The sequence below is a fragment of the Erinaceus europaeus genome, chromosome X, assembly GCF_950295315.1.
Source record: "Erinaceus europaeus chromosome X, mEriEur2.1, whole genome shotgun sequence".
Taxonomy (NCBI): Eukaryota; Metazoa; Chordata; class Mammalia; order Eulipotyphla; family Erinaceidae; genus Erinaceus; species Erinaceus europaeus.
The window spans coordinates 68,182,956-68,209,845 of record NC_080185.1 but is presented as its reverse complement, the minus strand read 5'-3'; the positions used below and the strand labels follow the sequence as shown (position 1 = coordinate 68,209,845).

Below are 26,890 nucleotides of genomic sequence, written 5' to 3'. Positions count from 1 at the left end.
TCTCCTCCATTGTTTACAATTCTATTAATTTGAGTCTCCTCTCTTTTTTGTTTGGTGAGTCTGGCTAGGGGTTTGTCAATTCTGTTTAATCTTTCAAAGAAACAGCATATGGCTTCATTGATCTTTTGTATGGTTCTTTTATTTTCGATGTTGTTTATTTCTGCTCTAATTTTAGAGATTTCTGTCCTTCTGGTTGCTTTAGGGTTCCTTTGTTCCTCTTCCTCTAAGTCCATAAGGTGTGCAGTAAGGTCATTTGTTTGAGCTTTTTCTTTTTGTTTAATATGTGATTGTATGGCTATATGTTTCCCTCTTAGTACTACTTTAGCTGTGTCCCAAATATTTTGATAGGTTGTGTCTTCATTTTCATTTGTTTCCAGGAACATTTGAATTTCCTGCTTGAGTGAATCTCTGACCAAGTGGTTCTTCAGGAGTATGTTGTTTAGTTTCCAAATTCTGTGACTTTTAATTATTTTCTGTTTGTTGTTAAATGTTAGTTTTACTCTTCTGTGGTCTGAGAAGATACTTGGGATGATTTCGATGCTCTTGAATTTATTGATGCTGTCTTTGTGGCCCAACATGTGGTCTATCCTTTAAGTCTGTTTTTATCTTGTTGTGACAGATGGGATTCTTGCAAGCAGCATATGGTTGGGTTATGTTTTCTGATCTATCTCCCAACTCTGTGCCTTTTGATGGGTGAGTTTAAGCCATTGACATTTATTGATATTATGGATTTAATGTACTGTAGTGCCATTGTTCAAAAAAAATTTTTATTTGCTCTGATATATTGCAAGTATTATAGTGATATTCTTGTTTATAAGAGGTCTTTTAGAACCTCTTTCAGGGCTGGTTTGTTCCTACATGGTTTTCTTAAGCATTCAAGTGTTTATTTCATATTTCTTATTATTCACTTCCCTCATTTTACCTTATTTATTTTTCATAGTATGTAGTTGCAATAAAAAGTTTTGTACATTAAAAAAAAAAAAAGAGGTCTTTTAGAACCTCTTTTAGGGCCAGTCTGGTGATGGTTGCCTCCATTAACTGTAGTTTGACTAAGAACATTTTGATCCCTCCATCTAGTTTGAATGGAAGTCTAGCAGGATATATTATCCTTGGTTGAAACCCTTTTTCATTCAGGGCTCGGTAGATATCTTGCCATTCTCTTCTGGCTTTTAGAGTTTGAGTGGAGAAGTCTGCAGATAATCTTATAGGTTTTCCCCTACATGTGACTTTTTGTTTCTCTCTTGTAGCCTTTAGGATCCTTTCTTTATCCTTACTTCTTCTCATTGTGAATATGATGTGTCTTGGTGTCTTCAGGTCTGGGTTGATTCTGTTTCGAACTCTCTGTGCCTCTTGAATCTTGATGTCCTTTCTGTTATTCAGGTCTGGGAAGTTTTCTTCTATTATTTCCTCTAGAATGTTTGCTTCCCCTTCCTCTCTTTCTTCCTCTGGCAGGCCAAATATATGAATGTTACTTCTTTTGAGATCATCCCATATGTCTCTGTTGTTGTTTTCAGTGTCTCTCAATCTTTTTTTAAGCTCTTTCACCTCTTTCTTAGTTTTCTCTAACTCATCCTCTCTGACTAATTCTGTTTTCTGCTTCTGTTATTCTGCTTTCCCTTGCCTCAGCTTCTTTCTTCATTACAGCTATTTCAGCTTTCTGTTCTCTAATTGCCTCAAGATAATCAGTATTTTCCTTGGGGTTCTCATCTGTTGTTTCCCTGATACTACCATTTCTTTCCTCCAATGTTGTTTTCATTTCTGTGATTAAGAAGTTTATTATTGCTTGCATACTTTTCTTATCTGTGGTTACTTCTGGCTGATTTGTCGTTTCTTCTGGGCTCTTGTCTTCATTCATTGGAGTAGCAGTTTTATTTGTTTTTGATCTACCCATTTTTTTTTATTTATGTGTTTCTTTTTTTATGCTCTGTTGTTCCTCAGTTGTTGTGTCTTGAGTACAAGCAACACTGTACTGAATACCTTTATGACAATTGCACTCACCAACCTCAGGAATTACAATAGCAACTGAAGCAAGTATTGAAGCATCACTACCAGTTAGCCAATGTCTCCAGTCCGTGAAAAAATAGTAACCAAATCCCAGTGAAGAAAAAGAGAAAAGAAAGAAGGGATAGTAAGAATAGACAGCTATGCAAATCTACTATCCACTGTATATTCTAGGGGTAACAAGAGGGGAAAGGGAAGTAGAGCAGACATTCACACATATAATATAGAGTCCACTCTGAGTTAGATTTCTTCCCCAAAATAATTCACAAATTCAGAAAGATAAAGCTGAAGGAAGAAGTGTATGACAAGATAAAAAAAAAAGAAAAAAGAAAAAGAGACAAGAGAGAGAATAGAGAAAAGATAAGAAAAGGATCTGTAATTAAAGAGCAGTGAACGGAAAATTTTTGATTGTTTTTAATTTAATTTAATTTTTTTTAATTAGCTAGGAGGAGGAGGAAGGGGAGAGTCTGTAGAGGAGGTAGGAGTAACGAGAAAAGTTCTCCCACAATAGACAAGATGCCCACTACCCTAGCCATGAAAGATACCCTAAGAGTTAATTCTGATCAACTTAAAGGGAGGGAAGATATATGCCTTTATATAATATTAATAATAAAATAGAGCAGGGTAAAAACAAACCCCGTCCCAGATTACCTCAAACCTCTTGATCAGAGGCAGCTGATTATTAAGAAAGAAAAAAAATTAATTAAAAAAAAAAACCTCAGGACTAGACAAGGATAGCTGAAATAGACAGTTATGCAAATCTACTATCCACTGTATATTCTAGGGGTAGCTAAAGGGGCAGGGAAGTTGAGCAGAGATACTCGCAGTGAGAGTCCACTCTGAGTCAGAATTCTTCCCCAAAATAATTCCCAAACGTGTATCAGTCAATTCAGTGAAAGCACACTGTTTGGTGGTGTGGGGGATGGGCCCTGTAGCTTTGGAAGCTGTAGGATTAAGGAAGAAAGGATAACAAGAATGAGAAAAAGAAAAGAAAGAGAGAGAGGAAAAAAAAGGTAAGAAAAAGAACAGTAATAAAATAGCAGTGAAAGGAGGTATTTATTTATTTTTAATTATTTAATTATTTATGTGGGGTGGGGGGGTTGGCTACTTAGAATGAAAAAAGGCCAGAGGTTTCAGAAGGGAATAGACTTAGAATGAATGATACTCCCTGGTGGGACAGGAATCTTGGTAAAAAACTCAGCAGGGGAGCCTGCTAGAAGCTGGTCTCCAGGGACTGGTTATGGGGGGAGGGGGGGTAGGGGGCTGAGGTGTGCTTTGAGATTAATAATTTAAAAGAAAAAATTTTCCCTTTTTTTCTACTCTATTTTTAACCCAAATTAAGTTATAGTCACCTCCTTGGTGTAACCCTAGGACCCCTTATTGACTGGCATACTAAAGGCAGAAAATCCTACCGTTTCCGGAAGATGTGGTCAGAGCTCAAGCCACTAGCAGCTTCTCAGTCCGCCATCTTTCAGGAACCCCTCCCCACAGCATTTCAAATATTAAATACTATTCTGTTTATAAGTTGACAATATATAAGTATACTTGTTGTACAGTGGAAGCATCCAGGAAAAGAAGTTTGCTATGAAAAATACCTTGCATTCACTGTGCTTTTCTTTCAAATTATTATCTTTGTTCATAGAAACTTAAGGGAAGTATTCTGAGTACTGCTTATGTGCAATGCTGCTGAGAAGTAGTTTTTCTATAACAGTATTTTGTATCACTAAATAAGGATTTCTTTTCATGTCTCAAACACAATTTACAAATAATGTTCACATCTCATCTGTATCCTTTAACCTATGAGATCAACAATACACATGGCACTTTTCTTACAGGTTAAAAAGAGAAAGGAATTTTAATACATTTAACATTGGTTCAGAGTCATAGAAGATTACTGGAATTCAAGTGAAACTTTAGAATTTCATCAAAGAAAAAAAATTTTTAAAAAAAGAGCAGGAGAGACTGCATAATGTTTATGCAAACAGACTCTCATGCATGAGGCTCCTAAGTCCCAGGTTCAATCCCTTCACCACCATAAGCCATAGCTGAGCAGTACTCTCGTGTTTCTCTCTCTGCATCTCTCTCAAAAATAGAATTAATTTAATTTTAATAATTTTTTTCATCAAAGCAAATCCTAATGTTTATGATAAATGTGCTTTATTTTACTAAGTGAAGATATGGTTAGGCAATTTTTAGAAGTCTAAAGTGATTTCTCACTATGCTCTTTTGCACAAGTTTTACAGAATATTAATTATTTTATGCTTGAGTAAATTACCCTTGGAAGACTCTCCAGACAACCTGAATTCGCATGCAAAACATATGAAGGTTATACTTTGAGAATAGTTCACTGATCTCTTAACATCTAGATGTACTATCTTTATTTTTTACCACTACATATTTCTATTTGTTAATTGTGATAATTAAAAATAAATATAGTATGTATATCATGAAGCAATATGTATTCTATCATAAGTTTTCCATTATAGCAGTATGACACATTATAAAATGTTTCAAATGCCTTCAAGTTTATACTGCCATGTTCAAAATACCCCAGTGTATTTATGCAATGTAACAAATTCACTGTAATTTAAATAGCTAACAGATAATTTTTGTAATATATGTCACTCTCATCTTTAAAGAATGACCAGTTATTTTTGTTGGGAAACAAAAATGTTCAGGATGCTTATATGAATGCCATTCTGTAAACCAAATCACCATTTTTGAGTCAAAATTCCCCCAGAGAGATAATAAAGCACTGCTTTGATAGAATCTGATTTTCACTTTATGATAATACCCACTTCCTCAGACTTAATTCTTAATTCTTCATTCTAAATATAATTTTCCAACAAAAGAAATAATCAAAACAGCCTCCACGAAAAATAAAGTACAAAAGTACAAAAGCAGTATAAAAACCAGAGAATATATTCCATTTAGAAGAAAATATGTGGCCCATATTTTTATTTATTTTATTAATGAGAAAGAATAGATACAAAGGAAAAGATACAGAGAGATAGAGAAAAAGATACCAGAACACTGTTCAGTTCTGGCTTATGGTAGCTCTAGGTATTGAATCTGGGACCTCAGACCTCAGGCATAAAAGGCTTTTGCATACTATTATGCTGTCTCCCCAACCCTAGCCTTAGTCTCTTAATGGATATGGAGTAAGCTTGCATTTAACTAATTTTCTTTCCCCCACCCCTAATTCTTATGCTGTGTTTCCCTCAAGAATCCAACTTCATAGACCCCAAGAAAATTTTTGCCCTCAATTTTGGCTGAGAGTGAAATTATCCCTTTCATTAATAATGATATGAGTAAAAAAATATGCTATACTCTCCTTTATAAAATATCATTTTCTTATTAGTATTTTCTAATCTCTTTTATGAGTTTTACAAATGTGTGTGTGTGTGTGTGTGTGTGTGTGTGTGTGTGTGTGTGTGTGTTTTAAAACCACAATAACAAAATGGCTTGGAGAGCAGTTAAGCCCCAGTGATTTTATATATATATATATATATAGCCACGATAAGGCCCTGATTTATTTGTGGACTGATAATAGTGATGACTAATTTAGGATGTTATTATAATTATGTCCTCTGTTTCTCTTAGTTTATAGCAATAATATCTTATCTGTGGATATACAGTAATGCAATTAGCATTTGCAGTCAGTTAATGAATAAGGGTAATGTTTCCGTTAGTTTCTTATACTTTTCTAAGCATCTTCATTTGGCCTGTAACCCTATTATCAAGCGGAAGAAATACTAGTTCTCGTAGCACTAATGTGAAATGAACTACAATGATTCCAACTGAAAGACTACAACACTGTCACTAATCTCATGACAACTTGCATTTAATTTAGGTGAAAGTTGATGGCTTTGTGTATGTGCTTATCTTTGAACTCTTTATATTAGTTTTGTTCTGAAAATCTTAGTCAAGTGTCTGTAATAACTAGACCATATCATAAAGTCTAATTAATTTCTCTGGTGAGTTAAAAAATACATTTCATAGAAAATATGAATATTATTATGAAAAGTTATATTCAAAAGAAAGATTAACATTCTTTTAGTGTAACTTTATAGTTTCATGATGAAACATATATTTTAGTAGAAATTATATTATTCTTCATCGAAGAAATAGAGATGGTAGTCAGGCGGTAGCACAGCAGGTTAAGCACACGTGGCGTGAAGTGCAAGGGCTGGCTTAAGGATCCTGGTTCGAGCCCAGGGCTCCCCACCTGCTGGGGAGTTACTTCACAGGCGGTGAAACAGGTCTGCAGGTGTCTGTCTTTCTCTCCCTGTCTCTGTCTTCCCCTCCCCTCTCCATTTCTCTCTGTCCTATCCAAGGATCCTGGTTCAAACCCCGGCTCCCCACCTTCAGGGGAGTAGTTTCACAGGTGGTGAAGCAGGTCTACAGGTGTCTGTCTTTCTCTCCCCCTTTCTGTATTCCCCTCCTCTCTCCATTTCTCTCTGTCCTATCTAACAATAACAACATCAATAACAACAACAATAATAACTACAACAACAATAAAAAATAAGAGCAACAAAAGAGAAATAAATATTAAAAATTTTTTTAAAAGAGTATTAGAAAAAAGAAAATAAGAGACATTGTTGTTAGGTGGTTGTGACTTTGTGAAGTTCTAGAAAGCTTGATCAAACAAATGGAAAGTAAATCTTTGGGGACTGGTTGGTGGCACACATGGCAGAGTACACAGGGTAGAGTGTGCAAGTTCAAGGCCCTGATCCTCACCTGTATCTGGAAAGCTTTGCAAGTGGTGAAGCAGTGCTGCAGATGTCTCTCTGTTTCTCTCCCTATCTTCCCCTTCCTTCTTGATTTCTGGATTTCTCTAGCCAATAAATAAAGATTAAAAAATTGAGAGTTTGAAGCTGGGACCTTTGGTGCCTCAGGCATGAAAATTAAATTAATATAAATAAATCTTTGGGGCTTGATTTGAACAAAGTAACTATGGGAAGACTTGTGAGATAATGAAGGAAATGTGAACATTAACCTGACCTGTAAAGCTATTTCGAATATGGAGCTATAGAGTAACACACTTGCTAGAACTTATACATTACTAACTCAAGGACCTGGGTTCAAGTCCCCAGTATTCACCTTCAGGCGATGGGGACTTCACAAGCAATGAAGCCATGCTATAGATGCCTCTCTAGTTCTATCACCCCCTTACCTCTCAATTTTTCTCTATCAACAAAAGAGAGAGAGAGAGAGGAGAGAATGGTAGGCAAGAAAGAAGGTCCATTAGGAGCAGTGAATTTCTTGTGTAGGTACAGAGCTTCAGTGGTAACCCTAGTGGCAATAAAAGCAAAAATCTATCCCTACCTACCTACCTACTTATCATCTGTCTACTTACCTACCTATCATCAATCTACATATATATATATATTTTTTTTTTGCCTCCAGGCTTATTGCTGGGGCTCGGTGCCTGCACCACGAATACGATGCTCCTGGAGGCTTTTTTTTTTCCTTTTGTTGCCCTTGTTGTTTAACGTTGTTGTGGTTATTATTGTTGCTGTTATTGATGTTGTTTTTATTGGATAGAACAGAGAGAAATGGAGAGAGAAGGGGAAGACAGAGAAGAGGAGAGAAAGACACCTGCAGACCTGCTTCACCACTTGTGAAGCGACCCCCCCTGCAGGTAGGGAGCTGAACCAGGATCCTTAACACTGGTCCTTGCACTTCGTTCCATGTGCACTTAATCCATTGCGCTACTGCCCTACCCCCATATATATAAATTTTTAAAGCTTTATTTATTTATTTATTCATTCCATTTTGTTGTCCTTGTTGTTTTATTGTAGTTATTATTGTTGTTATTGATGTCACCATTGTTGGATAGGACAGAGAAATAGAGAGAGAAGGAGAAGATAGGGGGAGAGAGACACCTGCAGATCTGCTTCAATGCTTGTGAAGCTACACCCCTGCAGGTGGGGAGCCAGGGGCTCGAACCAGTATCCTTCCTCTGGTCCTTGCACTTTGCGCCACCTGTGTTTAACCAGCTGCGCTACCACCCAACTCCATTAAAAGCTTTTTCTTTTTTACATATTATTATTATTTTTTAATATTTCATTTTAAGCAGAGAGAGACAGAAAGTCAGCAAGGGGAGTCGGACGGTAGCTCAGTGGGTTAAGCGCACTTGGCGCAAAGCGCAAGGACCTGCGGAAGGATCCTGGTTCAAGCCCCCGCTCCCCACCTGCAAGGGAGTCGCTTCACAGGTGGTGAAGTAGGTCTGCATGTGTCTTTTTTTCTCTCTCTCCCTGTCTTCCCCTCCTCTCTTCATTTCTCTCTGTCCTATCAAACAACAATGGCATTAACAACAATAATAATAACTACAACAATAAAACAAGGGCAACAAAAGGGAATAAATAAATATTTTTTTTAAAAAGTCAGCTTAAAAAAAAAAAAGACCAGAGCACAACAGCTCTGGTTTATGATAATGCTGGGGATTGAGCCAGGAGCCTCAGAGCCTCAGACATGAGTCTACCTAACCATTATCCTGTCTCTCCAGACCACCGCAGTTAAACGCTTTATTTAAGTTACCTTTTTTCAGATGTGATGCTGTTGTATTGCTGTTTCCTCTCCCCCTCCTTTAACTATTTCTTCCAACTTTAGTATCACTTTATTGAGAAAGTTTTGATATACAGGGATGTTGTTGCCATAAGAGTACGTTTCCACAATTTCCTGATAGATGTCATGTACCTTACCCTCTACCAAACTGTCATTCTGTTCCACCAAAGGGCACTTAGACACTACACTCAAGAATCTTTTAGCCAGCCCTGTCCCCATTTAAGAATCTCCAGATTTCCTGTGATAGACCATTCTATTGGTATTTGTCCTTTTCCTTCTGACTTATTTCACTCAACATGATTCCCTCCAGTTCCAGATGAAGGCACTTTGTGTATGTATTTAATTCTTATCAAATAGCACACAGATGAAAAGTAAGATTTGTTTCAATTAAAATGATCATTTCACAGTCTACTAAGAATATAATATATGGGATGGGGAAGATATACTGGTTATGCAAAAAAGTTTTCATGACAAAGATTCCAATCCCAGGTTCATTCCCCCAAACCGTCATAAGTCAGAGCTATGCAGTGCTTTGGTAAGGAGAAAGCCAAAATTAGAAAAAAATAATAATTTTATAATAGACTATGTTAAGTGTAAGTTAGTAAAGTCACTGTTTACTGCTCAAATAAATATAGTGTGGTACTTATTGAAGAATTGGTCATTGTTTTGATATCAAAGAAAAATAATAGTGCTTATTTCTCACACCAGTTCATCAAAGTTGTGACAATACTGGATCTTGTTGTTTTATATGCAACAATTCTTTGTGATTGTTTTCATTAATATTATTACAGCTCAAAAGTAAACACACAAGCATAAACTCAAAAATTAAATTTTATAAGGAAATAATTTCAGATTTCTTAAGATTTTCTTCTGGGAGTCGGTCGGTGGCGCAGCCGGTTAAGCACACGTGGTGCAAAGCGCAAGGACCGGCATAAAGATACAGGTTTGAGCCCCAGGCTCCCCACCTGCAGGGAAGTCGCTTCACAGGCAGTGAAGCAGGTCTGTAGGTGTCTGTCCTTCTCTCCCCCTCTCTGTCTTCCCCTCCTCTCTCCATTTCTCTCTGTCCTATCCAATAACAATGACATCAATAACCACAACAATGTTAAACAACAAGGGCAACAAAGGGAAAAATAAATATTAAAAAAAAGATTTTCTTCTTTCTGATCATAATCAACAAGTCTGCACTTTCATAGTCCATATTTTTCATAATGTAATGTTGCTAACTTAGTTTTTATTGAAGTGTCATTGCATTGTAACTATGTAAGTTTCTGTTGCTCATCATTGAAAACCAAGATACGCATATACTGTGGCATGCTAAGTTCACCACTAAACATCCATTTGTCCATTTGTATCCAATTCATCCATACTCCTAGAGACTGCTGATTGGTATTAGACTTTGCTTTTTGTTTGTCTTAGTTTATTCACTAATATATATCATATATACAACATGCAGTGTTTGTCTTCCTCCATATTAACTTATTTCAGCAGCATAATACATTATAGGTTTGTCACCCATTTTAAAAATGGACATATTTCCTCTTTATATTGGTTAATAGTAGTCTGTGTCGTGTGTGTGTGTGTGTGTTTGTCATCTATTTGTTTTTTTTCCAGTTCTTTATTATATAATGTCATAAACATAACTCCATATATCTCTTCAAATGAGTGTTTTTGCATTTTGGGGTTAAATATCCAAATGTGGGATCACTGGATCATATGTAATTACTTTCTGAATAAATGTTTCCTCCTCTTCACATCCTTTCCAAAGCTTAGGATTTCTTGCCTTTCTTTAGTAGTTATTCTCTCAAGACTAAGATAATAGTTCATTTAGTTTTGATTTGCACTTAAATAATAAAGAGATTATGAACATTATCTCATGTATATTGGCTATGTTCTCCTGGCCATTTATTAATTGGGTTTTGTTGTTACTGAATTTTTGAGTTCTTTACATATTGAGTTCTTTAGATATTAATTCTTTTTCAGATCTGGGATGTGTAAACATCTTACATTCAGTAGGTTCTCTTTGGTTAATGTAAGTTTATTTCACGTACAGAAACTTGTTTTTAAAGTTGTATGCTATCTCATTTATTTTTGTAATCACTGCTGTTGAAATCAAGTCCCCAAATACCTTTCTGAGGCTAGCATCAAGAGACAGCATATGATTTCTCCTGTATAATTTTTGGTTTCAAATTTTTCATTCAAGTATTTATTAATTTATTTTCAAGGGCTTCTATAGTGATATTAAGTAATCCCCTTTGATTAGAGTTACTTTTATCAGTAGTGTTCTAATTTCAAAGCAAGAAGAATATATTAAATAGACTTGACAAATGAAGACATTGGTATAGAGTTGCCATAAAGGATTTACCAGCATTGCAAGGTCCTGGCATGCTTTTATTGACAAGTTTACAGTTCCACCTATTTAAGTAAAATATTCAAGGAAGAACCATATACTCTGATCTCAATTTAAGAAAGACTTAACCCATTAAAATAATTCCAATTTGATATATAAGTGGTTGAGAGGTCTTTTTTGTAAGGCAAATAAATGAGTCTTAAAAAGTATTCTTGATGAGAACTATTTGAGCAGAAGTATATGCAACATTACATCATAGAAACTTCAGCTTGTTTATCTGTTTCCAAATCCTTGCCTTGAGCTAAGACTGTCAACAAGAGTAGGAGATTTCAATTTACTTTTCAGTCTTTTGATTTAAAAATTCACATATACTGTTCACTGTTGGCAGAATAAAACTTGAAGAAGAGACAGGAGGTAAAATAACAGTGATTCTTCACAGACAGCTTGAAGGTCCACTGCTGTCTAGTTGGGCAGATACAGAGGTTTTTTTATTGAAAATAATTATTTTGAGACTTTATCTTTCCCCACATTCACCCTTTACCCAGATCTTCCATAGATATTAGTAAGATAACAATGATGATGATGATTAGTCATTGTTTCTTTTTTAAAGAAAAAAAAAACATCTAGACTGGTGTTTTCAGGCTGAGAATTAGCCCACATTTATAAACCCAGGGACTTAAGTATGTATATTGATGTTTTATAGTGAAATAGTTAAGTGATTTATAAAGAAGTTTTTTTTTTAATTGTCACCAGGGTTATTGCCAGGGTTCAGTGCCTGCAAGATGAATTCATTGCTCATGATGGCCGTTTTTTTTTCTTTATTTGATAGGACAGAGAGAAATTGAGAGGGAAGATGTAGATAGATAGACAAACACCTGCAGTACTTGCTTCACTGCTCATGAAGCTTTCCCCCTGCAGGTAGGGAGCGGGGACTAGATCTCCTTACTCATGGTAACATGTTCACTTAACTAATTATGCCACCACCTGGACCCCATAAAGCAGTTTCAAATGAAAGTTCCTCTACTCTGTTTATCAGTTCATATATTATATATCCAATCTCTGTTAGAAAGGTAGTACATTTTGAATATATTACAGGAATATATATATATATATATATTGCTTTATAAATAAGAAATATATAGATATAATTTTATAAATAAGAATTCTAGTTATTTTTTCTGTTAGTATGCATATATATTTTATTTTTTATGAGATAGAAGAGAGAAATCAGAAATCTGATACTGGTCAGCTCTGGCATATGGTGGTTCCAAGGATGGAGTCTGAGGCCTTTGGGGCTTCAGGCATTGATTGTGTACTGTCTTCTAATGCACAACTAACTCCCTGGCCCAAAAATGGATATATATCCCCTTCTCCTAAGAATGACTCATTTCCAACACATTTTCCCCCCATGAGAATTCCTTCTATTTTTATATTTTAATAGCAATTCAATATTGATTAACAAAATTACATGTCAATAAGGGTATAATTCCACACTGTTCCTACCACCAGAGTTCTGAATCCCAAGTGTCTCTATTGCAAATCACTGTGGATCTCCCAAGGTTGCAGACATGGGTTAAGAATCATCTCTACAACTATCTGTCTACATTTGTACCTAATTGCCCACTTTTTCTTCCAGGTCCAATTCTCTTTTTCCTTCCAGGCCACACATAACCCTATTGCTACATCTAAATATCTCTCTCCTTTTTGACCTCTCTCTCTGGAACTTGATGGAGCTATAGTTCAGAACCCTCTTATCCTCTTCCTATGACTTCTCCCCCACTGGGAATGTGGATCAAAGTTGTTTTGGGGCTGTAGAAAGTAGGAGTTCTGGCTTCTGTAATTACTTCTCTGCTGGATTTGGGCATTGGCGGGTCGATCCATACTCCCAGCCTGTTTCCATCTTTCCATATGTGAGTGATTTATCACTTAGTCTCTTTAGAGGCTTTAGAAGTTCCACAGTAATACGTTTTTGCTTCTGTTATATAAACACATTTGCTCCATTTCCATGACTAGCATCATATAAAGTGAAACTCTCAACCTATAGATACACTTAGGAGTGAATACCATTGTCTTCAAACAAGGGAAAAGACAGGGTGAAAATACATAAATCCTTATCCTCTATACCCTGATCTGAGTTCACTGAGAAGGGAGAATAAAGGGAGTTCAGCACCCTTTGGTGGAGGTTGCAGACACTTTGCTGATGGGTGAGATGAGATGTTAGTCCAGTATAATGAAACTCCAAACCTACAGCATACCTGTCATTTAAAGTTTTTTTAATGATGGTCGGATTATCCTCATATATTTGCTTAAAGCCAGGGAGAAAAAACATTTTTATTTTTCAATTGAAGTAAGGTAAAATAAGGTTTGTGTGGAAAGTTTCTCCTTACATATAACTAAAGAGAGTATACTTAGCTGAAAGGGTTATTTATGGAACACAAGTGGGGAAAAGCTATAATAAAGATACTGATAGCTATAATTTAAAATTTTAGTGTTACTGGGACTGAGTGGTGTCTCTATCAAATAAATAAATAAATAAATAAGATAATTAAAATAATTTAGTGTTACAATTTGAATTCAGCATTAGTTGTAAAAAAATGAAGTGACAGGAAAAATTAAAGTGCCACTAGACTGATTAATCATACATTGAAAAATAACTGTAGAGGAAGTTTACTCAAATAGAAAAAGTTTGCACTTAGAGGCTCCTTAATTTACATTAGTAACTACTGTAATGACAGACTAGACTGTGCCCTGAGGCTGAGGCTATGCCTGAGATTGACATTTCTAACTAACTGCTATTTAAGTGTACTTGCACATTCAAATGGTTTCCATCTCCTTACTTCCAATAAAATATCTCTCAAACTCATACATTCTTTTAAAAAAAGGTTAAAGGGACCTACGTCCTTCTAGGACCTAATTAATGGAATGATTAGCATTGACTCCTAACTCTTGAGGCTGAATCAAATGCAAGGCAAGTATCAACCAGGTAAAAATATGTCAGTTCTGTGTTAGTTAATTCTATACATGTTTTAATATCCAGAAATATTATTTAAATATAAAACTTACTAATATCTCTATGATATATAGACTCTATGATTAAAATAATTCCCGATGCCTAAAATTCCTTGTACCTTGTAAAACCTACAAGCCAAGAACATAATCTAAATAGAATCTTATTTGTTAGAAATAAGGCCAATATTCAATTAAATGAGACCAAAATGGGGATCAGGTAGGAAATTTCTGATTAGTTAGAAACAGTTGTTTTGATTATGTCTAAATCATCATATGGATTTTTAAAAAATTATTAGTGATTTAATGTTGATTTACAAAGCCATAAGATAACAGTTGTATTATTCCACACCATTCCTGCCAACAAAGTTCTGTGTCCCCATTCCCTCCATTGGACACTGTAGTAGTTCTCCTATGATCACAGATATGGGTTGACTATATATTTCCCTGTCCCCCCATGGTTCTGCCTTCTCTTCCTTTCTAAGTCATACCTACAACTATGACTACTTCTGAGTGTCCTTCCTTTTTTCATCTCCTCTCTCGGGGTGCTGATAGATTTGAGGTTCAGAGCCCTGTAGTCATCTTCCCCTAACATTTTTTCCCTCTGGGAGTATGGACCATAATTCTTTTTTAATAGTGATTTACAAAGTTACAATGTAACAGATACAATTCCACACTATACCCAAGATAAGAGTTCTGTGTTGCCATTCCCTCTATTGGAAACTGCAATGGTTCTCCCTATGTCACAGATAGGGAATGATTATTATTTCTACGTCTCTTTGTCAGTCTGTCCGTCTTATCTATCAATATATATGTATATATCTATCTATATATATGTATATATCTATCTATCCATATTTCTCTGGAAAGGTGAGGTTCCTGGACACATTGATGAGGTTGCTTGCCCAGGAAGTTCAGGATAGAATCATAGCAGCATCTGCAACTTGGTGGCTGAAATGTAGTAAGCTACAAAGCAGAACAAATTGTTCAACAAACAGGAACCAAAAAGTAGGAATAGAGCAGTTGAGAATAGGGATATTAGTGTAGTGTAGCTAGGTAGTCTACTTGAGGTATGCTCATAGGGGCCCATGACTTTAGTAATCTGCTTGAGTTTGATAATTAACATGGAGGTGGATTAAGGATATTGTCTGTGAAGATGCAGTCATAGTTGTGAATAGAACTAGAAAACTGGACTAGGGCAGAGAGTAGGTCCTCAACTTGAAAATATATATATATAAATACAATTAATTGTCACTTTGATCTGACCAAGGGCCCATATCTATTGATATTTAGCACAGGAGCCTTTGTAATCTCTGAGTCTCTGTCAGTATGAGCTCACTGTCCATGGTCACAGCTGGAAACACTCTAGGCTACACTCATTTCAGGACCAGGCTTCTTAGAGTGGCAGAGGAGGATGACCTAGCCTCCTTTTGGAGAATGGGGCAATCCCTACCATTGCTACTTTATAATGAGGGCAGTGTCCTGGAGAGACCCACAAAAAGCTTTATGATGATGAATTACATTCCTTTTTTAAAATTTTATTTATAAAAAGGAAATATTGACAAAACCATAGGATAAGAGGGATACAACTCCACACAATTCCCACCACCAGAACTCTGGTGGCAACAAAAATGGGAGAAAAAATGGCCTCCAGGAGGAGCAGATTCATAGTGCAGGCACTGAGCCCTAGCAATAACCCTGCCCCCCCAAAAAATATATATATAATATTTTATGTACTAGCTATAGTAGTAAATGCTGTATTAAATCATTTTAAGGCAGCATTATTATCCCCATTGTGTAAATGAAGACTCAGAGAGATCAAGCGACTAAATCAAGGTAACCCAACTGTCAGCAGGTATAGCAGAGATTAGAATCTAGAATGCCCTCATTCCCAATATAAATAAAGAGCCTTTGTGCCAATCAATAAAGGTTACACATGTTATTTCAACTTTCTGATCCTCTATATTCTAGAGACACTGGTGTATATATATAATTTCCTGAGAAGACAGTATTTAGATTATATCATACCCTTGCTTGAGAGTAATGTAAACTTGATAGTTTGTATGAAGACAAAATGATAAATAAACAAAACTACTTATGAGAGTTGTGCAGTAGCGCAGCTGGTTAAGCACAGGCGGTGCAAAGCACAAGGACAGGTGTAAGGATCCCAGTTCGAGCACCCGGCTCCTCACCTGCAGGTGAGTCACTTCACAGGTGGTGAAGCAGATCTGCAGGTGTCTGTCTTTCTCTCCCCCCTCTGTCTTTCCCTCCTCTCTCCATTTCTCTCTGTCCTATCCAACAATGACAACATCAATAACAACAGTAATAATAATTACTACAACAATAAAACAAGGGCAACAAAAAGGAATAAATAAATAAATAAAAAACTACTTATAACAATATCTACTGCATAGCAAGCTCTTAGTAAATATTAGTTACTACTGAAACATCCGTTCCACCCCGGTTCCATAGCTGCCAGTTCTTAGCAACATCGCCCCGCCAGATATTCGTTGGGATGCGGCATCATCTAAGTTCATTTCCCACGTCTACGCTCGACCGGACCTGTCAATATACGCGGATATCTTCGCCCACCCTGTCCAACGCTTGACGTCTCGTCACCCAATCTGGTCCCCTACGCCTACACTGAACTTCTCTGTTCCAGTCTCTTGGAAACAGAGTTGGCAGTCAGCTGAGGTAAAGAACAAACACCTCACCACAGAACCCTGCAAGCGTCAACCCGGCTTTGACCTAGCACGTTATGATTGGGCTCTCCTCAATCGCTATCGAACAGGCCATGGCCAGTGCGCCGCTATGTTCCATCGCTGGGGAGCCAGAGATGACCCGAACTGCCCCTGCGGCTCCAGACAGACTATGACCCACATAGTCAAAGACTGCCACCTCTCCAGATTCAAAGGAGGTCTCGAAACTTTACATCAGGCTCAACCTGACGCTGTTGACTGGCTACGGAAGAAGGGCAAACGCTAGAAGAAGAAGAACTGAAACACTTAAAAATAATGACTAATCCTTCTATCTTTGGAGAACCAGTTGAAAAGTTTGTTGTTTGTAGCTTTAGTGAGTAAGGCGATTCAGTCTTCAAATTTCCTCCAAAATATGCAGTAGATTTGACCAGTTTGCTACCAGGAAAAATGAGGATTGATGAATAAGAATTCTATAGGGCTGATATTGATAATAAACTTTTTTTTTCTAATCAGATAGACTGTCTAAAATGGAATATGTAAATCTTCTGTTCTACATCAAATTTATGTACCATCATCCTAACTACACTGGATAGTGATTCTGTGCCACCCCTTATCTCCAAATCTGAACCATTTGTTCCCTAGCTGTTAAGTATTTTGCTTCAGACCATACCCATTACAAACTGAGACAAACTGAGGCCAACACAAAAATAGAGGAAGTTGAATTAGTTATTCACACAAGCACATAGAATAGCCATTATTACAAACTTTCTCATGTACAGACACAGAAGCTAACACATAGACAGGGACCTCAGGAAACATACCCCCCACACCAAGCCAGAGTGCCAACAGTGGCCCTGTTGTTTGGGATAGAGACCCAGATGCTGGGCGCTAGTCTCCTTTTAAAGCGAATGGAAGTGGGGGCTTTCTTGGGATGTGACATTTCTATAGCTATCTTTAAAGCAAAGATTCCAAAAATCATTTGTGGTGCTGGGGAGCAGAATTACATGATGTCAGAAAGCAAACATTTTTTACAGAAGCAGAGAGAATGCGGCTTAGTTATAACAAAAGGAAGTTTCAACATATCTTTGATCATAAAACCTTGCTGTTCTGGTTTGGGGATGCAAAGGGGAAATTCCACTACTACCGTATTCTCTTTGAGTTGCTTTTTAATCTCTAAAATCAATTAGCTTTCTATATAAGAGATTCTTAATTGAATCAACTTGGGGGACTTATTCCTTCACACTAGCCAGTCCAGTGAAAGAATACAAAGTGAAAAAGAGCTCACTCCTAATTATCCACTCTTCCAAACAGAGATTGTTTCATTTGTTTCACCTGGAGGTAAGGAATAGCTCAGTAATTAAGGGGGTGGTGGAGACCTCCTACAGAATGAAAACACAGTCCTCATACAGCAACAGCAAAGTTGCGTATGGCCTTTTTATTTTTATTTATTTATTTATTTATTTTTACCTCTGGGCTTATTGTTGGGGCTCAGTGCCTGCACCACAAATCTACTGCTCTCGGAGGCTGCTTTTCCCCTTTTGTCGCCCTTGTTTCTATTATTGTTATTGTTGTTGGATAAGACAGAGATAAATGGAGAGAGGAGGGGAAGACAGAGAGGGGGAGAGAAAGATAGACACCTGCAGACCTGCTTCACCATTTGTGAAGTTCCCCTGCAGGGGAACTGGGGACTTGAACTTGCAGGAGAGAGAAGGGGAAGACAGAGAAGAGAGAAAGACACCTGCAGACTTGCTTCATCACGTGTGAAGTGACCCCCCCCCCCCCCCCCGCAGGGGAATGGGAGCTCTGGAACTGGGGGCTGGAATTGAGATCTATATGCTGGTCTTTCTCTTTGGGCCATGTGTGCTTAACCAGGCTATGGCCTAACCTGCTGAGCTATTGCTCAACCCTCCTTATGGTTCTTCTAAGTATTAGATTCAATACATCTCTTACCACCCAAGAGTCCCAGAGAGATGAGAAACACAGCCCTTCACCCCCCCCAACATTTTAAACATTTGAAAAGAAATATTTCAAATGCTGAGTGAGTGAAAAGCAAAAGCAAAACAAGTGTTATTAAGATGCAAATCAAAAGTGGGTTGCCTGCTCAAAGGTAGGAATGGCAGCCATCTCCTTTGTTTCAACTTTTTCTAGTGTTTTAGAAAACCAAGGCACAGATGTTATTCTAATCTATTCCAAGGATTCCTTGCAAGGCTTGTTCTTCCCATTTCCTGATCCTTATCTTCCCCCTTCTTGGGCATTGTCATGGGAATTTTAAACTGTCCTATGGAGTGATTTTTATTCTGTTAATGTATGATAATTACAGCATAATGAAAGCAGAGTTTTTCTTTTTTGTTAGTAGCTCTGTCAATAACCTTGGGTCCAATTAGTTTTTGCTGATTTTCACATAGTTGTTTCATATTACATATCAGCAGCAGTCTTTGCTTCTCAGAGATGTTCAGAGATGAGCAGTGTGCTCTTGTTAAACAAACAGAAAAATCTGCATTGTTACCATCATCCCCTTTTTACTATTGAAATTACTGCCACTATTAGCTGGAGAATAAGTGTTGGATCCAGTATGACCTTATTTTTTTTATTGTGGAAAAGTAGTATTTAACTTTTTCATGTAACATAAATGACATAAACAACTTGTCATTTTTTAACCAATTAAAAAAACTGATACCTTCAAGACTGAGTCATGAGAGACTGTTGTGTAAACCACTGTGCTTCCTCCTTTCCCCACTGTTTCAGTGTCTTATCTTCAGTTTTTGAAACAATCTAGCAAGAAATCAAATATACAAGAGTAAGTTACTAGAAAAACTCAAGTAAAAAATGTCAGTTTTAAAGGAACAGAGATCTGATTTCCTCCACAGCAAACTCATTTGTAAAATAAATTAAGCAATTGATTGCTGAGCCATTAGAAAATTTTTGGCAAGATAAAATTCTCTTAAGACTTTTCCAATAAAGTATAATTTCTAAGCTTGTCAGATCTAAACAAACGAAACTAAATTAAAGCAATTTAAACTGACTGATTAATTTAAAAAATGTCCTTAGTGTTGGCATTTGACTTCCTGTCTCTTGAACATCCATGTATATTTAAAGGAATTTCTCCTTAGTGAGTTAAAATGTGTGTGTGTGTGTGTGTGTGTGTGTGTGTATGTGTCAGTATGAGAAATTTGTATGATAAGAGTTTGGCTAAATTTTGCTAGGGGTTATATTTATTTATTTGGCAATTCCTTGAATTGTCTTTAAAGATTTATTTGTTAATGATGGAGAGAGAACTAAAGTACATATGATACTGGGGATAAAACTGGAGACCACATGCTTGCAAATCCCTTATATTACCTTCTTTACCTCTTGGGACCTCAGTCTCATGAATTTTTAGTTATTATTCTGATTTAGCTGTGAATGAAATAACATTTACTTAAAAAAAGATACTGTGATACTCTATTTCTGTTTCAAGGTCCTTAAATAAACAGCATTTCAGAGGTTTGCATTGAACAGCCAATGTCTTATGTTATATATCAAATTCTGATACTTATCTTGCCTTTTCAATTAAAGCCATGTCACATGCAATTGATACTGATAAAAGTGACTGCAGACATAATTGGCAATGATGCCATAATAATATCTCTATCAAGTACTCTGAAAAAAAAAGAAAAGCCTCTATGAAAAGAAGGCATCATGAGATGTCTGGAAAGTATGTATGTTTTTAGGAGCAGCATGGATACAATATTTAAAATCATTGGTTGTCAGTGAAGATAGAAAAAGAAAAGTACAGAAAATGTTGAGGGTAATTAAAGTAACTAATGATACTATTTGAAGGCACTATAGTTTTGTGAGTGTGCGTTTGCTGGGGTTTATTCTCTTTATGTATCAAGTTACTTTCCAAATTTTATGACTATGAAATGTACTGAAAAGAGGAAATTTTACCATAGATACTGGTTTATAAAAATCAGGATATTCAACAAAAGAAAAACATTTTATTCTTCTATATGATCTTAAATCATATATATAGCTAGGAAAATGCGATAAGAACCTTTTGAATTTTAGTTTCGCTTTAACTTTAAAATTTAATTTTAAAGAATGATATGTTGGGAATCTAATCAGTAAATTTAAATGTATTAATTTAATCCAATGGCTCAATAAAATGATGATATTTCCATATTAACCTTGGTAGTATGTTATACTACCCATTTTTGCTTATCTTATGGAAATTAAGATTTTTATGGGCTGTGATTCAGAAAAATGTGAATTGATTTCAAATATTTTTTTCTCCATATTAAAAAAATTACCTTAGCTGATAGTTTCATTTTAATGATTTTGTTGAACATCTGGTGAACCATACTAAGTAGTTTGTACTTTGTTCTTTAGTTTCAGCTCAGATTCTTAAGAGCAACCTTGCAGCAATGGAGCAACACATTATTCATCTGGAAGGTGACCTCAAGAAATTTCCGCAAGCAGAAAATCCAAAGGATAAGTTCGTGGAAAAGATGACAATATCCTTTATCTATTTGAGAATTTTATTTGTTAGTTTCCACATGTTTATCTTTCTGTTTCCCTACCTTTCCTACCTTCCTATGTGTTTATACTTTTGCAAACAACCTACTTTGTCTGTTCACTTGTCTGCCATGTCTGGAGAAAGTTATAAATAGAATGCTTTTATTTAATTTAAGCAGGATAGACATTGGTTCAAGATATTTGCACCAGGTAGATTAGGCAAGAAGACAATTATAGAAGAAAAAAATCACTTCTTAAAGATGAAGTTTCTTTGAAGGACCAGAAGATATACAAGGTAAGCCTTATTAGCCTTGACTCTGTCTAAAAAAATGAAACAGACTTTTATGTAACTAATTGCTTGAAGGAAATATAATCAATAAAAGAGATTTTATTTTTCTCTTTGCCTGTGTGTGCAGGCATTTTCTAAGAGTACTCATATCTTATCAAGTGAAACCAGAGGATGGCTAGTATCAGAAGAAGGAAAGGATGTAGAGGATAAAATGGATTCATGGATGGTTGGAGAGATAAACTGATCAATAGATTATACATTTTTATATATTGTATAACTTCATGTATTTTCTGGTGAATAGTTTTGAAATGTTTTGCAGAAAGTTTATGCATATAAATTACAGAATTATATTAAAAAAAACCTGAGAGGTAGTATTTAAGTAAAATTGCTTAATGTTAGGTCTGGTTTCTAAAGATAACTTACTTTAGTGCTGATTTTGTTTTCCTATTTTGGTTTTCAAAAGTTAAGGACATAGTTTCCTCCTCTGGGTTTAAATAAATATCTTGAACAGCAGATTGATTCACCACTATGTCTCTAAAGAGAATAAATACTGTAAATTCTTCATCTGATAATAAGTAAATTCCTTCAGAAACTGCATGGCAGTCACCTTGTTTCAAGGTTAAATCTGTTTTTTATTTATTTTTATGTTTTTTAAATATTTATTTATTCCCTTTTGCTGCCCTTGTTGTTTTATTGTTGTAGTTATTATTGTTGTCATCGTTGGATAGGACAGAGAAATGGAGAGAGGAGGGGAAGACAGAGAGAAGGAGAGAAAGATAGACACCTGTAGACCTGCTTCACCACTTGTGAAGAGACTCCTCTGCAGATGGGGAGCCTGGGGCTCGAATTGAGCTCCTAAGGCTAGTCCTTGTGCTTTGTGCCAGGTGTGCTTAACCCGCTGCACTACCACCCAACTCCCTTTTTTTTTTTTTTTGATATACTTTCTTTCTTAGTACAATTTGGGAGTTACAGTGCTGAACTTGAATTAAGAGTGATTATTTAGATTTATGTGAATTTTCTCATTATTTTGATTCAGGATTTAATGCTGTATTTTGTATGACCATTTAAAGACATTAAAGACATACATAAGTATTAGTACTGGAAACATATGTTTGTGGATAATTGGAATCTATTCTTTTTTTCTAAACTTTATTTATTTATTTGTTGGATAGAGACAGCCAGAAATTGAGAGGGAAGGGAAAAATAGAGAGGGAAAGAGACAGAGAGACGCCTGCATCCCTGCTTCATCACTTGCAAAACTTTCCCTCTGCAGGTGGGAACTGGGGCCTCAAACCTGGGTCCTTGTGCATTGTAATATGTGTACTCAACCAGGTGTGCCACCACCCTGTCCCAAAACTATTTGTTATCCATCTGTACCAAAATTCTTTATGGAATTCAGAAAGTGGGAAGTCTGGCCTCTGTCATTGCTTCTCTGCTGAACATGGATGTTGGAAGATCAACCCTTACCCCCAGCCTGTTTTTGTTTTTCCCTAGTTGCGTAGGGTTCTGGTGAGATGAGTTTCTAAGACACATTGTTAAGGTCATCTGCTCAGGTAAGTCAGGATGGAACCCTAGTAACATCTGCAGTTTGGTAACTAAAAAGGCAGTAAGATAAAAAGCAGGACAAATTGTTTAATACCTAGGAACCCAAAGGTAGGAATAGAGCAAATGAAAGTAGCTGTCTTTGGGTGGGAAGAAACAACAGTATGAATGTCACCCCCTTGATAATCTTTAAAAGAAATACTGTATACAATTGGCCAAGAGATATACTGCCAAATATATTTATATAAATTAAAGGACAATTATTGTACCCTATGACAACCTCTATTATAATCAGCAAACAAGTAAAATGCAATAAAACTTAAGGTTAACTTAAATCACCCTTAAACCTTAGTTCTATTCCCTGCCTAACCTAAGGCCAGATACCACAAACCCAATACCTATTTGGATACAACAAATGATTAGTGACTTAATAACTGGGAAAAAGTCTCACCTTGTCAGATAAAGAAAGGACTACAGGAGCTGGATAAGGGCAAGAGACTAATGATGGCCTTTTTGGTCCCTACCAACCCATCACATGATCTGGGGCTCCAGACAGGGAATCCTTGGAATCCCACATATATATAATGGCCCTAGACTTGTAATAAATCCCTCTCTCCACCATCACTGGTCACTTCCATCATGAATGTCATCATATGCCCTCTTGAGGGTCTCTCCAGAACCTTGCCCTGTAGAGCAGCAATGGTAGAGACAGTCCCACTCTCCAAGGGGAAGCTGGGTCAGCTTACTCTGCCACTTGAGGAAGACTGACCCTGAAATGAGTGCAGCCTAGAATGTTGACAGCTGTGATCATGGACTTTGACCTCAGGCTGACAGGGACTTAGAGATCATATAAGCTTTGTGCTAAATATGAATATATATGGGCTCTAGATCAAATCTTGAAATAAACATTTAATGGTATTTATATAATTTCCCCATGTTTGGGAACTTCTGTGCCCTAATCCAGCTTTCTAGTTATTTTCTCAACTCTGACACCATCTTCCCAGACAGTAATTTTAGTCTATCTGCTTGTTAGTTGTCAGGTTTAAGAAAAAATTAATGAAAGTCATGGGCTACTTGAAACATACCTAGAATAGTGAACAGGGTTTTTAAGCGTAAAACATTAAGGGGATAGAGTTATGGAGGGTTTGCACAGTGGCAGAAGCAATATGTAAAGTTTGATGTCTATCCATATTGTAGTCTCACTAGCAGTAAAGTGTGAGTTGCCTACCAGGGGATTCAAAGCTATGTTAAAATATGTGGCTTTTACTTTGTATTCAACATTAAAACACATACACAACAGTTTTTTTTTTAGAGAGAAAACTAAAATATTGAATTAAATGATTTAAAATTCCAGATTATTATTTTTTATTTTTTAAAAAAAATTTTTATTTATAGAAAGGAAACATTGACTAAACCATAGGATAAGAGGGGTACTACTCCACACAATTCCCACCACCAGAACTCTGTATCCCATTCCCTCCCCTGATAACTCTCCTATTCTTTATCCCTCTGGGAGTATGGACCCAAGTTCATTGTGGGATGCAGAAGGTGGAAGGTCTGGCTTCTGTAATTGCTTCCCCACTGAACATGGACATTGACAGGTTGATTCATATCCCAGCCTGTCTCTCTCTTTCCCTAGTGTGGAAGGGCTCTGGGGAAGCAGAGCTCCAGGACACATTGGTGGGGTTGTCTGTCCAGGGAAGTCAGGTCAGCACTATATAAGCATCCGGAACCTGGTAGTTGAAGAGAAAGTTAACATACAAAGCCAATCAAATTGTTGAACAATCATGGACCTAAAGGCTGGAATAGTGCAGATGAAGAGTTGTGGGGGATCCTCCATTTTGTAGATAGCTAGTAGGCATATTTTAGTTATATTCCAAAGGACCTGTGGCTATACTAGTTTTTGTTGTTGTTGTTGTTGTTGTTGTTTTTCCCTGAGCCTGAAATCTGATACACAGGTGGGCCCAAGTTATTGTCTGGGGAGGTGATGTTATGGCTGGAAAAAGGACCAGAAAGCTGGATCAGGGAAGAGAGTAGCTCCCTAATATGGGAAAGGGGTATAAATATTGTTTACTGTAAACCCAATCGATCTGAGTTGGTCTGGGGCCCCTAATTAGCTTAGGAGCCTGTGTGACCTCTGCATCCCTCTAGATCTGAGCTCACATTCTGTGGTCATGAGTAGGAACATTCCATGCTGCCCCATTATTGACCCATCTTCCTCAGGTGTAGCATAGAGTATATTGTCCAGCCTCCCTTCGGAGGATGGAACTTTCTCTACCATTGTTGATCCAAGTTGAGTGTTAAGTCCTATGGGGACTTAGCCCACAAAGGTGTCTATTTTGTTGTTCCTGATAGAAATGACCGGTAAAAATGGAAAGAGGGATTTATTTGAGGTCTAGGCCCATCATGTCTGTTTGGGAATCTCAAGACTCCCCGATTTAGGACCCCAACTGATTGGCTGGCCTGATAGTGACTAAGGAGTCATTGTTAAAGTATGCCAGTGTCTTGCCCTTATTCAGCTTTTGCAGTCCTTGCTTTGCTAAAGTTAGCTTTGGAGTGAGTGAGAGAACTGTAATAGGATGTAGGTAAGGAGGGTATCTAAAATTCCAGATTATTGAACTCCAATAATAAAACTATAGTTTGAATTATTTTTGCTTTGGAAAACTTCTTGAACATCCATTGAGAGTTTCTGTGTTTTAGAAAATGAACAAAATGCATAGCCATACACACATATACATGCATCAGGAGAATTTCGGTACATACTTATTTTTTAAAATCTTTTTTTAGTATTTATTTATTTTTCTTTTTTGCCATTATTATTTTTATTGTTGTTGTCATTGATGTTGTTGTCCTTGTTGGGTAGGACAGAGAGAAATGGAGAGAGGAGGGGAAGCTAGAGGGGCAGAGAAAGATAAGACACCTGCAGACCTGCTTCACCACTTGTGAAGGGACTCCCCTGCAAGTGGGTATCCTGGTGCACTTAACCTGCTGCACTACCACTGGACTCCCCATACTTAATATTTTTATATCCCTTGGTAGCTACAAAATAATATAACAATAGCATTTTTTAAAAAATACTGAGATATTTTCTTTTTTTATTTTTATTTATTTTCCCTTTTGTTGCCCTTGTTTTCTTATTGTTGTTGTAATTATTATTGTTGTTGTTGATGTCATTGTTGTTGGATAGGACAGAGAGAAATGAAGAAGGGGGGAAGACAGAGAGGAGGAGTGAAAGATAGACACCTGCAGACCTGCTTCACCACCTGTGAAGTGACTCCCCTGCAGGTGGGGTGCCAGGGGCTCGAACCAGGATCCTTAAGCCGGCCCTCACTCTTTGTGCCACGTGCACTTAACCAGCTGCTACCACCCAACTCCCAGCAATAGCATTTTAAAGTGTAATTCTTACTATTTTAGATTAGAAACAATATTCTATTTCTAAAAACAGATTTTTTTGCAGTAGATAAATGTTCCAGTGTTTCTGTACCCTGCCAATAAATTATTTTGTTCTGATAATAACCTTTTAAGTTAATTAACTACAAGCACAAATATTGTAGTAATTTCTCCTTGAAAGTGACCTTACCTACTTAAACAGCAATCTCTCTATTAGGACTATAAGTTCTAAAACTGAATAGCACTGTCACACTTCTGGACTTTTAAAAAATAGCTTCAGTGTTATAGTTTGCAATAAGTGGTATCTTGATGATCAGAGAGCAATTGGATATGCTGTTTGAGTTTTCACGATGATGATCAGAGAGCATTTGAATATGCTGTTTGAGTTTTCACTATACCTTCTGTAAACTAAGTACCATAGTACCCAATATTCACTCTTATTCTTGTATAGAGTTGACTGAACACTTATAATAATATGATAAACATTTCAAAAAAATGATATATAATTACGGTACCCAGATAGAAAACCTGGCCTCAAGCTCCTGATAGTCA

The 26,890-nt window shown here is 36.6% G+C and overlaps 1 protein-coding gene across 1 annotated transcript in view; it reads left to right on the top strand.

Annotated features, from left to right (window-relative positions):
* The window catches only part of DIAPH2 (diaphanous related formin 2), an 816,245-nt gene that overhangs the window by 414,044 nt on the left and 375,311 nt on the right, over nt 1-26,890 (top strand). Inside the window, exon 24 of the mRNA XM_060182500.1 lies at nt 20,992-21,117. Within this exon, the coding sequence (XP_060038483.1) occupies nt 20,992-21,117 (126 nt within the window). The remainder of the gene's footprint in view (nt 1-20,991; nt 21,118-26,890) is intronic.